The sequence below is a fragment of the Bidens hawaiensis genome, unplaced genomic scaffold (assembly GCF_021521415.1).
Source record: "Bidens hawaiensis isolate Kalapana, Puna unplaced genomic scaffold, B.hawaiensis_p1.1 tig00015452_1, whole genome shotgun sequence".
NCBI lineage: Eukaryota > Viridiplantae > Streptophyta > Magnoliopsida > Asterales > Asteraceae > Bidens > Bidens hawaiensis.
In genome coordinates this window covers 203,951-217,821 of record NW_027492382.1, presented here as the reverse complement: position 1 = coordinate 217,821, position 13,871 = coordinate 203,951, and the positions used below count along the sequence as shown (strand labels likewise).

The following is a 13,871-nucleotide window of genomic DNA, read 5'->3' as shown; positions in this document are numbered from 1 at the left end:
GAGGCTTTGAAGTACTTGATCCTCCAGCAACGAAACAGACATCACCATTCGAGTTTACAGAAACGTTTCCTTCATGAGAAGAGTCAGAACCTGACTCCCCTTTTGAGTAATAAGCAGCAGATTCAGGCCTCGAACTTGAGCCTGAGTTAACCTTTGCACCATACATACCAGGGTCTTGTATCTGATCTGTTGGTGTTTCTTTTCGAACCATATTAAGCTCATAAGTTCTGAGCTTGTTTACTGCCGTTTCAAGATCACAATTTGGAAAGTCTCTGTCTTCCCTCATAAGAACGGTGTACATTTCCCACTTCGGTGGGAGAGCATCGAGAAGCTTTTCAACGATCTCTTCTTCTCGGTAAGCAATTGAATAATTGCTAAGCTCTGTCATTAGATGATAGTATCTGGTGATAATATCATCCAGTGATTCATTCTTCAAAAATTTGAAGACGGAGAACTGGGTTTTTAAGAGTTTGATCTTTGATGCACGGATACCCACATTCCCCTCGAATCTATTTTCAAGAGCATCCCAAAGCTCTCTCGCAGAAGTGTACTTTCGGAACGTATGGAGAACCTCTTGAGGAAGTGCCATTGTTATCGCAGCATGGGCCTTGCTTTCGGCCTCGTACATTTTCTTTTCTTCGTCCTCCATTTTGCTGTACTTCTTAACCACATCGCGACCTTCGTATTGCGCAGTTGGAGGGATATATCCATCCTGGATGCACACCCACATTTTGGCATCCTGGTATTTGATGTATTGGATGAATCTGTCCTTCCATGCCACGAAGTCAGTTCCTTTCATCAGCCTCGGGGCCTTAGTGGCAGACCCCGCTTCTACTTCCATCTTGACCAAATCGGAGATGTTAATTGACGACATCCTTGCGAAAACCTGAAAAACCTGAAAATACAAAAAAAATATTAAAACAGCTCAGTAGGCGAAGTTAAGAATAACTTCGCTTGAAAGTTAACTTCGCTGAAAAGAGAACTTCGCTGAGTTCTTAAATTCGCTAGACTTGGCGAAGTTAAAAATAACTTCGCTTAGAATGAGCGAACTTAGGAGGTAAGCGAACTTGGGTAGAAAGCGAAGTTGCGGATAACTTCGCTAAGGCGAACTTATGAGGTAAGCGAAGTTGTGGTTAACTTCGCTAAACCTTATATCTTCGCCGAAACCCTAATTCCAGTGACGGCAACTTCGCCTGAAGAATGGTAACTTCGCCCGAAGAACGGTAACTTCGCCCGATGAACAAGGAAACTGTTCAGATCTGTTTTCGTCAATCCAGCAGTTTCCGATCAATGTAATGGCTTGAAAATGACTGTCAAGCACGAGCAAAACTCAATCCCAACAAAAACACGTCCCGCGAATAGGTCAAACGAGACGTTTTCTACACCCGCGTGAAATCCCGAACCTCACAATCGAGCCGATGGCTCTGATACCAATTGTAGGTTCCTGACGGATCGTACACGGGATGTCTCTAACAACGCAGGTGCGGAATCCCTGCGTAGATAGATACGAGTGTAGAGTATGTAGAGATCGAACACGCAAGCAATAAACCAACCACGTTATATTGATAACAAACACGTGACCCGAGGTCACTGTTACAGACTATGACACGAAACACGTTCACTGAACAACTGAAACAAAAACCTAAATGACCAACACATAAACTGTTCCGCTGAACAGTTTATATATACGACAACTTCGCCACAGGCGAAGTTGTCAATAACTTCGCTGATTCAACAAGTTCGCTATAGCGAACTTGTTGACAACTTCGCGTATTACACAAATAAACATAATCAAAACTTAATTGCATTACAGACTCGATTACAAATGCTAGACTATGAACTACTGACACACATGTACCAACAGAGCTGGCTCGGCTCGAGCTCGAGCTCTTAATCGAGCTAAAAATATGAGCTCAAGCTCGGCTCAGTTTTAAATCGAGTCGGCTCGGCTCTGCTCGATTTGGCTCGAGTTTATCTGTAATAATAACAATTATAGGTAACCATCAAATTAAACTAAACAAATATGACGTTGATATCAACACCAACCAAATACAAACTAAATAAACACGTCTAATACAAAATTAAGCAGAGAATCGGCGCCCGATGGCGGAGGTGAATATGAGCGTCTAGGGTTAGGATGGAAAATGGAACGTATACTAATTATTGAGTGTGTGAACTATGAAGTCCCATCTCTCAGTTACTCGGTATATGGAATTATGAATATGGACTATGGAGTAAGAACGGAAATTGGGCTTGATTAAATGAAAGCTCATGTGTTAAAATAATTAGGCTCGATTATTATATGCATGTATGTATATATATAATAAATAAAATAAAATAGTCCGAGCCAATCGAGCGAGCTCGAGCCGAGCTGGGGCTAGCTCAGGCTCGGCTTGTTTAGAAATCGAGTCGAGCTAGGCTCGGTCGTTTACAACTGATCCGATTTCGAACGAGCTTTCTTTGAGCTTTTTTCGAGCGGGTTTCGAGCGGGTTTCGAGCCGTGAGCTTTTTGAACAGCCCTAGTAAAGGTACGTGAAAGTTACTTCTAAATCTGTTTGCGCCGATATTTTTCTAGCCAAATCTTTTTCTGAAAACCATGGCTTTCGAATTAAAGTTATCAGCCCCGTGAGTCTTCGCGTGTTTTTGAAATTCATCGCCTCCGACGCATTTCAGGTGAATTTCATCTTTTTTTTTGCATAAAAAGAAGAGTTGTCAGAAATGATAGATTTTCATACTAAGTATTTAAATTCGATGGTTTTTGGATGAAAATTAACTTTTTTTTTGCATAAAAAGAATAACTGTCAAAAAAAGATTAATTTTGATATGAAACTCATCTTTTTTGCATTGGAATTAGAGTTGTTAGATTCAATGAGTTTTGATATGAAATTAATCTTTTTCGTTGAGTTTTGATATGAAACTAATCTTTTTCTTGAGAAATGGGCACATGTTGTTAGATCCGACGACTTTTGATATGAAACGAATATTTTTTTGCATAAAAAGAATAGTTGTCTATAAAACTTTTTTGAAAATCACATCCACCACCATTCACCACCACCACCAACCGCCCACCACCATCACCACTACCGCCACCCACCGCTCACCACCATCATCAACTACCACCACCCACAACCATCATCCACCACCCACCGCTCACCACCGCCATCATCATACACAACCACCCACCGCCATCATCAACCACCACCACCGCCCACCGCCATCATCCACCACCACCACCGCCCACCGCCATCATAAACCACCCACCACATTCTTAACACTTGTCATATTTTTAAATTTTTTATGAAAATCATCTTTGGAGATTAAATTCATTGGGAAATTATCGTTTTTTTTTCCTTTTTTGAAGATCATCTAAAAAGACTAAATATATTCACCTGAGACGTAATTCACCTGAAATGCGTCGGAGGAGATGAATTTAAAAAAAACACGAATTTCGTCTTTTCTTGAAAACGCACGGGGTCGATAACCATTTTGACCAGAAAACTATCGGCGCAGACAGATTTGGGAGTAAGTTTCACGTACCTTTACACGTGTCACAGTGTGAGTGGTTAACAAATCTCACGTCACGATTACCAATGTCACGTTGGAGGTAAGTTTGTATAAACTATTTTGAGAATTTCTCTCTTCAAATGAACTATTTGGAATCTCTCTCTTCAAATAAACTAATTTTGGAATTTCCTCATTTCTATGTCCTGATTTGCGTCAGCATTGAATGCTATTATTGTCCGCGCCTTACTTTGGTGGTATCCTAATATTATTGGGGATGTGATCCTCCCACACCACCCCCTACATGCCTGATAAGGGGACAAAAAAACAGCTATTTGCAGCCTATACGACTGTATAGGCCTTTACGACCGTATAGGCATTAAATGTCTCGTATTGCATTCAGACAAACCATAAAAGCTATACGGTCGTATAGGGCTATACAACCGTATAGAAAACATTTGCAGAAACATTCAGACTGCTTTAATCGCTGCCGGAAAACGATTTAAAAAAAAACCTCAAATTTTGGGGTGCATTTTTATTTTAATGTATGTTGACTAGATGTTAAAAAACCTCAAATTTTTATTATATGTAAGCAACAAATATGCCTAGACAGTCTTGAGCTTTTGACGAGCTAAGCTTGAGCTCAACATTTAAACCCGTTAAGATAAATGAACCAAATACGACCCGTATAAATAACATATATTGTATATATGGTCATCATTTTTTTTTTAAAAAAGTGTCTATAAACGAGCCAAATACGACCCGTATAAATCACATATATTGTATATATGGTCATCATTTCTTTTTTTTTTTAAAAAAAAAGTGTCTATACGGCCGTATAGACCTATACGAGGCACAAAAAACGATGGCAGACAATCTCTGACACGATTCAGGTCTTGTACGACCGTATAGCCCTATACGAGCCGTATATGACAAAAAATGGTGTATGAAGATCCAGGGTGGTGTGGGAGGATCCCTTGCCTATTATTGTCACCACATACTTTCGGTCATCCGTACCATATTCGTTGTATCAAGTACCACATACTTGTATCTCACCTAGTCTGTTGGGAAGCTAGGTAGGACACTCATCGTCAAGAAAAAACTTCATATACAAGGAGACGGAGACCAAATGTGTCCGTTTGTAACGAGTTATGTCGACATTTTGTACAACTAGATTTGTATTTTGTTGAAATTATTACATACGAAAGTGGTTTAGTGAATTCACAACACATAAAAGTATTAAATATTTTGCAATGGTTATTTTTTTACAAAGGTGTACAAATTTGTATAAAAAAAAACATAACATGACATATCAAATTTTATTGTAGAACCCAAAAATGATCTTTAGTTCTTTACACTAAAGGCGGCTAAAACAAAGCCTTCTAACAAGAACAAGATTCGAATCCTTTGACTTGTGAGTGAAGCCCAAGATTCAAAAAGCCATATTTATATTCATCTAAACAACCTTTCTTTAAACACAAATTCCACACATCAATTTTAAGCAACAATAACAATTAATGGCTAGCCTTCAACAATTCTACTTCTTCCCTACAGATTTCCTCGACACAATTAAAGACCACCCATCACTTCCTCTTGATGCTAAAGAAGATGAAGCCAAGTCCCGTAAAACGATCATAGCGTTACGAGATTCTGTCGACAAGTTGAACGATAAATACAAGAAGATAAAGATTTCTAGTGATACCTTGCCAAGCAAGGTGATTCCTGTGAAGAAACCGAAGAAGAAAATCGATATGTAATCATGTTCGGAAACTGGTCCTAGGTTATAATGGTCTAGTTTTGATTTGACTGTGTATAGTGCATTGTGTTTTTGTAGTCATGAGGTTATGTATAACAATGCAATAACTAGTAATCTTTTTTTTGGATAACTAGTGTAAATATCTCTTTGCTCATTCAAGCACTTATGTCATTTGTCATAAAATTCTCATTCTTCAAAAAGACGGATTGATTGTCGGGTAGGACGGGTCAAACCAACATAATCCAACCAAAAAAAACCCACTAGACACGACGTCAACCTGACCTCTTGGTTTTCGTGGGTTAGCACGCACGCATCACGTTGTAAGGGCAGCAGACTCGTGAACACAACTAAATAATGAGCCTTTTTTACCTTCGGCTATTACCGGCCCAACATTGTATTTGGACACAACAACAAGATTCGAATCCTTTGACTTGTGCATGAAGCCCAAAGATAAAAGACCCAATTTGTATTCATCTATAAACATTACAATTTACAAGATTTCTAGTGATTCCTTGCCAAGAAGGGTGGTTCACAAGAAATATAAGAAAATAATTTATCTGTAAACACGTTTTGAAACTGGTCCTCGGTTAACTAGTGTAAATCTCTCTTTGATCATTCAAGAACTTGTCCTTTGTCATAACTTCTCATTCCTCAACAAGAGGGATTGATTGGCATTGAGATCACAAATTTGTCGATGATATTTCCTACCCTAGCTCCACCATACACTCATATATGAGCTAAGTTCTTTTAATGCTGATAAGTGATAACTCTAGATGTGTTGAATGAGTTGTGTTCGCAGGTTGGATGGGTCAACCCAAGAGAAATCAAACTAAACAAATTGTGTCTAAAACATCATGACACATAGTTTCACGGGTTGGACAAAAAACATGACACGCATAACCCAAATTATATCAACAATTTACATTTAAACAAAACATAACCATCTATATTAACAATTTACGTTTAAACTATAAAACTTGAGGATCATTAATGTGGCATTAAATATCGGATCAGTTTAACTCATGTCACAAAATATACAACTTTTAAAGAGCCACAAAATTAAACAGGGTTAACCTCCGAACCCATGACAAACTACACAGTATGTTCGCGAGTTCACCCCAAAACTTACCCATCCCGTATAGACTAAACCCAAACCTATAAATTCCATATTAGTTTCGTGTCATGTTCTTTTCCCACGAGTTCACACCCCACTGATGATAATAATCATATCTTGTTAGATATATTCAAGAACAGTATTAACACGTTTACTTGTAAGGGGGTGTTTGGGATTCCTTATTTTGCCTCCTTATAACTTTTCATTAAGTTAATAAGTTACAAAAGTCACATAACAATACTCACAAGACAAATACAACAAAACATAGCAAATCATATATTGTTCGTTTTGCTAATAACCTAAAGGTATTTGTGAAGTTTTCTCCACAAGCTCGACTCAACCAAGATGCAAACCTGTAACATTTCATAAAATAAAGTTTATTAACACAAAGGTTGGTGAATAATTCATAAGTTTGAGCATATAAATATATAGTAAGAAAGATCCACAAAACTCGTATACGAAACAATAAATAAAAGCAATAATTTGGATAAAATCGCTAATAGATTTACGTTAGCGACACCTAACTATAAGGGGATGCCAAAAAGTCTAGGATTTAATAGTTATCGTTAATTGCATTACGTTAACGACACCTTGCTACAAGGGGATGCCAAGTAGTCTAGGATTTATAGATCAACCAACCAAAAGCGATAAGTATTTAAGTAAAGCATACAATAACGTTTGTGGTTTAAGACCCAAGTATAAAACATTTAGTTTAAATAAGATGAAATGTCACCCCCAAAATAAAAGATAGAAAACGGGGTATGAAAGTATTCATGTTCAAGTATAAAACTTGATCGGCAAAAGATGAATAACCGGGTGGATGGAGTACGAGCAAGGCCTAAATAAAAGTAAATGCCTTGAATTAGAAAGGTTGTTTTGGAAATTCTTTAAAATAAAAGACAAGGAGTGTAAATAATTAAAGTAAGGGTTTAAAATGTAACTATTAAAGAATTTATAATAATAACCCTTTAAAAATGTAAGTTTGCTTGAAACCGGGTTAAAGTATCCAACCTTATTATTTACTTAACCTATGTTAAGTAATAAGGTGGGTAAAATGCAAGAATGCAAGTTACTTCGGGACAAAGATACTAAAATGGGTTTTATCGAGTGTTCGGGTTGTTGGTTCAGGTCTTGACAATTGGTCAAACCCAAAGTCAACTTTCCAAAATATTAAATGTTATGAGGTAACTCATAAAAATTAAGTAAGACTTAACCAAGTAAGATCTATTGTTTTAGAACTAACAATGTAAGTTAAGCGAGTGTTCGGCTTTGTCGGTCCAAACTTTGTTATGAGATCAAGTTGGATCCAACATTTCCAAGTATTTAAGAAAATAATTAAAATCAGTTTGTAAACTATTTTTAAAGAAATATACAAGTCTTGATAGCTAAAAACACACTTGTGTGTCTTAAGCAAGTAAGAATCGTTTTAGTTTGGTTTGGTTCGGTTTCCATCTCTCAAATAGTTCATTGATGGTCTCCACATGTCCAAATATCAAAGAACTCGTATAATAATTTATAAATGAAGAAACTTAAGTTTTACAACCAAAAGTTAACAATAAAGTCTTTAAACAAAAGTTCGGTTTTCATCTCACAATAAATTCATAGATGAATTCCACATGCCCAATATCAAAGAACTTGTAACAATGATTTTAGAAACTTAAATCTAACACAAAGCATGTTTAACACAATTATTTAACAAAACTAGTAAGCAAGTTTGGTTTACGGTTTGGACAATTTACGGTTAAACCGAGGTTAGTCTCTACAAACCCACACCATGGAACTTCATAAATATGACAAACAAACTAAAAAGAGTAGATGTTAGTCATAGTTAGTATGTGCAACAAGTTATGTAAGTGTATATATATCAAGGACCACGAAAGTTCTACATGAAGCCTTGCCTTACGAAGTACGAAATTTAACCAACCGGAGTCGGAGAAGTAACTACCAAAGGTAACAAGGGGTGTGTATTATATATATGTTGTGCCACCATAATCAAGTGTTAGTAAGGTTAGATGAACAAGTTAGAATGAAAGATTAAATTTGGTTTGACATTTGGAAGTCAAACCTTCAAGAACATAAAGAAAATAACAACCTTGAATTTTTGGAGTTTTGAGAGAGAATTTGGAGATGAACAAATGTAAAATGAAGAAGATGTGTGTGTACATATAGGGTAAGGGTCAAAGTTCATTTGTAAGGTTCTCTATCATGTTTGCATGTAAATGAGTATGTTTAAATGGTTAAACAATGCATACTAAAACAAATACAAAATCCAATATTTTAAATATTTTAAATGACAAAAAAAAATCCAATATTTTATATATTTGAAATGTTCGGGTTACAAATGGGTCGGGTTTACATGATAAACGAATACAAAAACTAATACAAATAAGACCCGAAATTGACGAATGTCACAGTTGAGTTGGTTAGGTGGACCGTGGTAGTAGTAGCCAATAGAGATGTTAAATGAGTTGTGCTCGACACGAATCCGAAAATCGTATCAGACACATGCACTCCAACAAAACACGAATTTTCGCAAGATGACAAGAGCAGACTCAATTTAACCCGATATATATATATATATTCATATATGTGCTAGGAAATTACATATTTATAACAAAACATACAAACGCTTATAAAATACTTAATTCTTAATGGTAACACTTGATACCATCTTTTAAATTTGGACATAACATACCCATAAGTTTAAGTGATGACATGGGCCTACCCGTTAATCAGGTTAAGATAAGCTGGTCAACCCCTTAATCATCAAGTCAACCTGAACATGATATGTTTAGCTGAACAAAAGCCAACCGAAACCCACTTATACTAAACTAAAACCCACAAATTCTTGCCTTATTTTCATATCGTGTCGGAATTCACACCCTAGTAGTGATTTGAGTTGACTCTTACCCTCAAGATCATATATCATCAAAAATGAAAATAAAACTTTCCAAGAACTATATGGTAAACCGATACTACTACAAGTAATTCATTCAAAGAAACAAATCCCTTAAAGAGTTGGTACATTATTGAAACAAAAAAACACAACAATAACATTGATTGACACATTCTGGCTTTCCAACTAGTTAACTATTCCAAAGGTTTGTAAAATTATTCTAGAAATCAACATTCAAGCTCATTCAACATGAATGAAGATAACCAGAAAACAAACTCTCCTGAATAGCACATACTCATCTTTTCCACTTCTTTTCCGACATTTAAAAACATTTCCTGTGCACAATCGACGGTCCAGATTCATCATACTCCGCCTTCGCAATCCACATCTACAACAATCACATCCCAAAAAAGTTAAAAAAAACCTTTAGATTGCATTTAAATTATTTAACTAACCACAAAACAAGAAAACGAATAAAAACCGACCTGCTGGAAAGTACTAAGCGATGCCAATATCGACCCTCCAATCCAGACACTATACTTCCTTTCCGGTGGAGCCACAACCTTAATCTTCATGCTACTTGGGGCTAAAGCGGTAATTTCCTTACTCATTCTATCAGCAATACCCGGGAACATAGTAGTCCCGCCACTAAGCACAATGTTACCATACAAATCCTTCCTGATATCCACGTCACACTTCATAATAGAATTATAAGTCGTCTCATGAATACCCGCAGCTTCCATCCCAATCATAGACGGTTGGAACAGAACCTCCGGGCATCTGAACCGTTCAGCCCCGATTGTGATCACCTGCCCGTCGGGCAACTCATAGCTTTTTTCAACAGCAGAGCTAGTTTTAGAGGTTTCTAATTCCTGTTCATAGTCAAGTGCAATATATGCCAGTTTTTCCTTCATATCTCTCACAATTTCCCGTTCAGCACTTGTTGTGAACGAGTAACCTCGTTCAGTGAGAATTTTCATTAATGCATCGGTTAAGTCTCGGCCTGCAAGATCCAAACGCAATATGGCATGTGGGAGTGCGTACCCTTCATAAATGGGCACAGTGTGACTCACACCATCTCCAGAATCGAGCACAATACCTACAAAATACACAAAATCAGCCGAAAGTGGTTTTAGCTAGTTAATTTTTTATTTGGCTCGTTTGAAATAAAACGAATCCGGTATCGACCCGTTTATAGGTAAACGGGTTGAACGACACTTCTAGTTTTTTGGTTTAACAATACCTACAAATACATAAAAGGCAGCCAAAAAATGATTTTGGCTAAATTTGTTTGTCTGACCTGTTTGAAATAAAACAAAACCGAGATCCACCCGTTTACAAGTAAACGTATTGAACTGACACCTCAAGTTTTTTGGTTAACAACACGTACAAAATGATTTTTTCTAATTTTTATTTTTTGATCAGTTTGAAATAAAATGAAACCAGGATTGGCTGTTTATAAGTTCACGAGTCGAACTGACGCCTGTAGTTTTTTGGCTAACAATACCTACAAAATACGCATAAGTCAACCAATAATTAATTTGGCTAACTATTTTTGTTGGAAATAAAAAAGAAACCAGGATCGACTCGTTTATACATAAACGGGCCGAACTGACACTTCTAGTGTTTTGGTTAACAATACCTACATAGTACACAAAAGTCAGCCAAAAATGATTTTGGCAAATTTTGTTTATTCCCAGATTTTGTTAAAAATACACAAAGGTCAGCCAAAAAACGGTTTTGGCTAATCTTACTATTTGGCCCGTTCGAAAGTAAAAAAATTGGATCGACCCGTTTACGTATAAACGGGTCGAACTGACTATTCTAGTGTTTTGGTTAACAGTACCTACAAAATACACAAAAGTCAGCCAAAAAATGATTTTTGATAAAATCTGTTTATTTGACCCGTTAAAATAAAAAAAAGAGGATCGACCCGCTTATTAGTAAATGGGTCGAGCTGACGCCTCTAGATTTCTGGTTAACAATACCTACAAAATTCACAAAAGTCGGCCAAAAATTATTATATTTCACCTGCTTTAAATAAAATGTAACCAGGATGGACCTGTCTAAAAGTAAACAGGTCTAACTGACACAGTGACACCTCTATACAAAACGCACAATAGTCCACCAAAAAAATGATTTTGGCTATTTCTTGAGCCGTTTGAATAGAACTAAACCAAGATCGGCTCGTTTATAAATGAACGAGTCGAACTTACACATCTAGTTTATTGGTTAACAGGGAAATGAGGGACTAAAACGGGTCAACTAGGCTTCATTCCTGACATATGCATCTTTCTGGCCCAGTTTTTTTTACCCGTTTAAAATTAATCTAAACCAGGATCGACCCGCTTATAAGTAAACGTGTCAAATTGACACTTCTAGTTTTTTTGTTATAAAAAACACCTACAAAATACACAAGAGGCAGCCAAAAATGATTTTGGTTAAAAAAATTAATTTGACCCTTTGAAATACAACGTAACCAGGATCGACCCGTTTATAACTAAACCAGTGGAACAACCAACGCCTCTAGTTTTATTAAAAGTAGATGAGAAACTAACCAGTCGTACGACCACTGGCATAGAGCGAAAGCACAGCCTGAATTGCAACATACATAGCTGGAGCATTAAACGTCTCAAACATAATCTGAGTCATCTTTTCACGATTAGCTTTCGGATTAAGCGGCGCTTCGGTTAAAAGAACCGGATGTTCTTCAGGAGCCACACGAAGCTCGTTATAAAACGTATGATGCCAAATCTTTTCCATATCGTCCCAGTTATTCACAATACCGTGCTCGATTGGGTATTTCAACGTAAGGATACCTCTTTTTGACTGCGCCTCGTCCCCGACATATGCATCTTTCTGGCCCATACCCACCATGACTCCCGTGTGACGGGGGCGGCCCACAATGCTCGGGAACACAGCTCTCGGGGCATCATCCCCAGCAAATCCAGCCTTAAAAATAATAATAATATTCACATGATTATTTGACATAAAACATTATAATAAAAGAATGAGCAAAAGGTGACAAGATTAAGATTTTATTATTATTTTACCTTGACCATTCCAGTTCCATTATCACAAACAAGGGGTTGAATATCTTCTCCATCGGCCATTTTTTAATTCTTGAAGAGAAATGACAACAATATTAAAGGAAAGAAAGGATGTGGGTTGGTTTTAAAAACAGGTGTAGTTTGATGGAATGAAAATCGGGCGATGTGGACGACAATCCGTTGCTTGAAGACAATGCAAATTGTTATAGGTTGAAAATAGATGGTATGCATATGTCGAATTCTACGCTAACACATCCTCTGGTTTATGTTTGGAGCAATATATATATACACTAGTTTTTATCCCCGTATTACGGGGTTGTTTTATGTTGTTTGTTCTAATATTTATTTTATTAGTTTAATTTATATTTTTTTTATTGTATGAAAGTTAATAATATACTTATGGTTTGATGATAAATTGTTTCACAAATAAATGAGATGTTATAACCCGATTTAAAAGCTATATGGTTTTGATGAGACCCAAGACCCGTTTATTTTTTTTACAATGAAATTGGTTTTTTAATTATAAATAATATTTATGAAAGTTAATAATATACTTATGGTTTGATGAGACTCAATGCCGTTTATTTTTTTTACTACCAAATTGGTTTTTAAATTTAAATAAGATATTATTTTTTATTATATCCTATTTTATAGGATTTTTACATAAATAATTTGGTGAGAATAATTTTTTATTTAATGAGATGTTATAACCCGTTTAAGGAATATCTGGGTTTGATAAGACCCATACCCTATGAATTCGGGTCAAAATCATGAGAAGCCTTCATTTAAAAATCAAGCAAATCTGGTGACTCAAAAAAAAGGGAGTGACCACATCGCGACACGTAGGATTTTTATGTTTTCGTTTATATATATTACTAGTTTTTATCCCCCGTATTACGGGGTTGTTTTATATTGTTTGTTCTAATATTTATTTATTTTTTGAATTTATATTTTTTTATTGTATGAAAGTTAATTATAAACTTATGGTTTAATGATAAATTGTTTCACAAATAAATGAGATGTTATAACCCGGTTTAAAAGCTATATGGTTTTCATGAGACCCAAGGCCCGTTTATTTTTTACTATAAAATTGGTTTTTTAATTATAAATAATATTTATGAAAGTTAATAATATACTTACGGTTTGATGAGACCTAAGACCCGTTTATTTTTTTACTATAAAATTGGTTTTTTAATTTAAATAATATATATAGATATATATATATATCTTTGTTAAATTAAATAAGATATTAATTTTTAGTGTATCCTATTTTATAGGATTTTTACATCAATAATTTGGTGAGAATAATTTTTAATTTAATGAGATGTTATAACCCGTTTAAGGAATATCTGGGTTTGGTAAGACCCATACCCATTAATTTGGGTTAAATGTATGAGAAGCCTCTATTTAAAAATCAAGCAAATCTGGTGACTTCAAAAAGGAGGGAAGCGACCACATCGCGACACGTAGGATTTTTATGTTTTCGTTTATATATGCTATAGATATGTCATCAAATTAAAAGATTCTTTATTTTATTTCCAATTTGGTACGTCT

General features: G+C 35.8%; 1 protein-coding gene across 1 annotated transcript; it reads right to left on the bottom strand.

Moving 5' to 3' along the window:
* Window positions 1-9,259: 9,259 nt before the first annotated feature.
* On the bottom strand, window positions 9,260-12,481 carry LOC143549241 (actin-like). Its single transcript, XM_077040186.1, has 4 exons — window positions 12,321-12,481; window positions 11,826-12,219; window positions 9,753-10,366; window positions 9,260-9,655 (listed from the first exon to the last, which is right to left on the bottom strand). Exons 1-4 carry the CDS (start codon window positions 12,378-12,380, stop codon window positions 9,590-9,592), a joined length of 1,134 nt encoding a protein of 377 aa, XP_076896301.1. The 5' UTR covers window positions 12,381-12,481; the 3' UTR covers window positions 9,260-9,589.
* Window positions 12,482-13,871: the final 1,390 nt, after the last annotated feature.

Excerpts from the sequence above, each read along its gene's own strand:
- LOC143549241 (XM_077040186.1), bottom strand. The coding sequence starts at position 12,380 with ATGGCCGATGGAGAAGATATTCAACCCCTTGTTTGTGATAATGGAACT. Across the intron at positions 12,220-12,320 it reads ATGGAACTGGAATGGTCAAG|GCTGGATTTGCTGGGGATGA; the intron begins GTAAAATAATAA and ends ATTATTTTTAAG. Across the intron at positions 9,656-9,752 it reads CGCTTAGTACTTTCCAGCAG|ATGTGGATTGCGAAGGCGGA; the intron begins GTCGGTTTTTAT and ends TGATTGTTGTAG.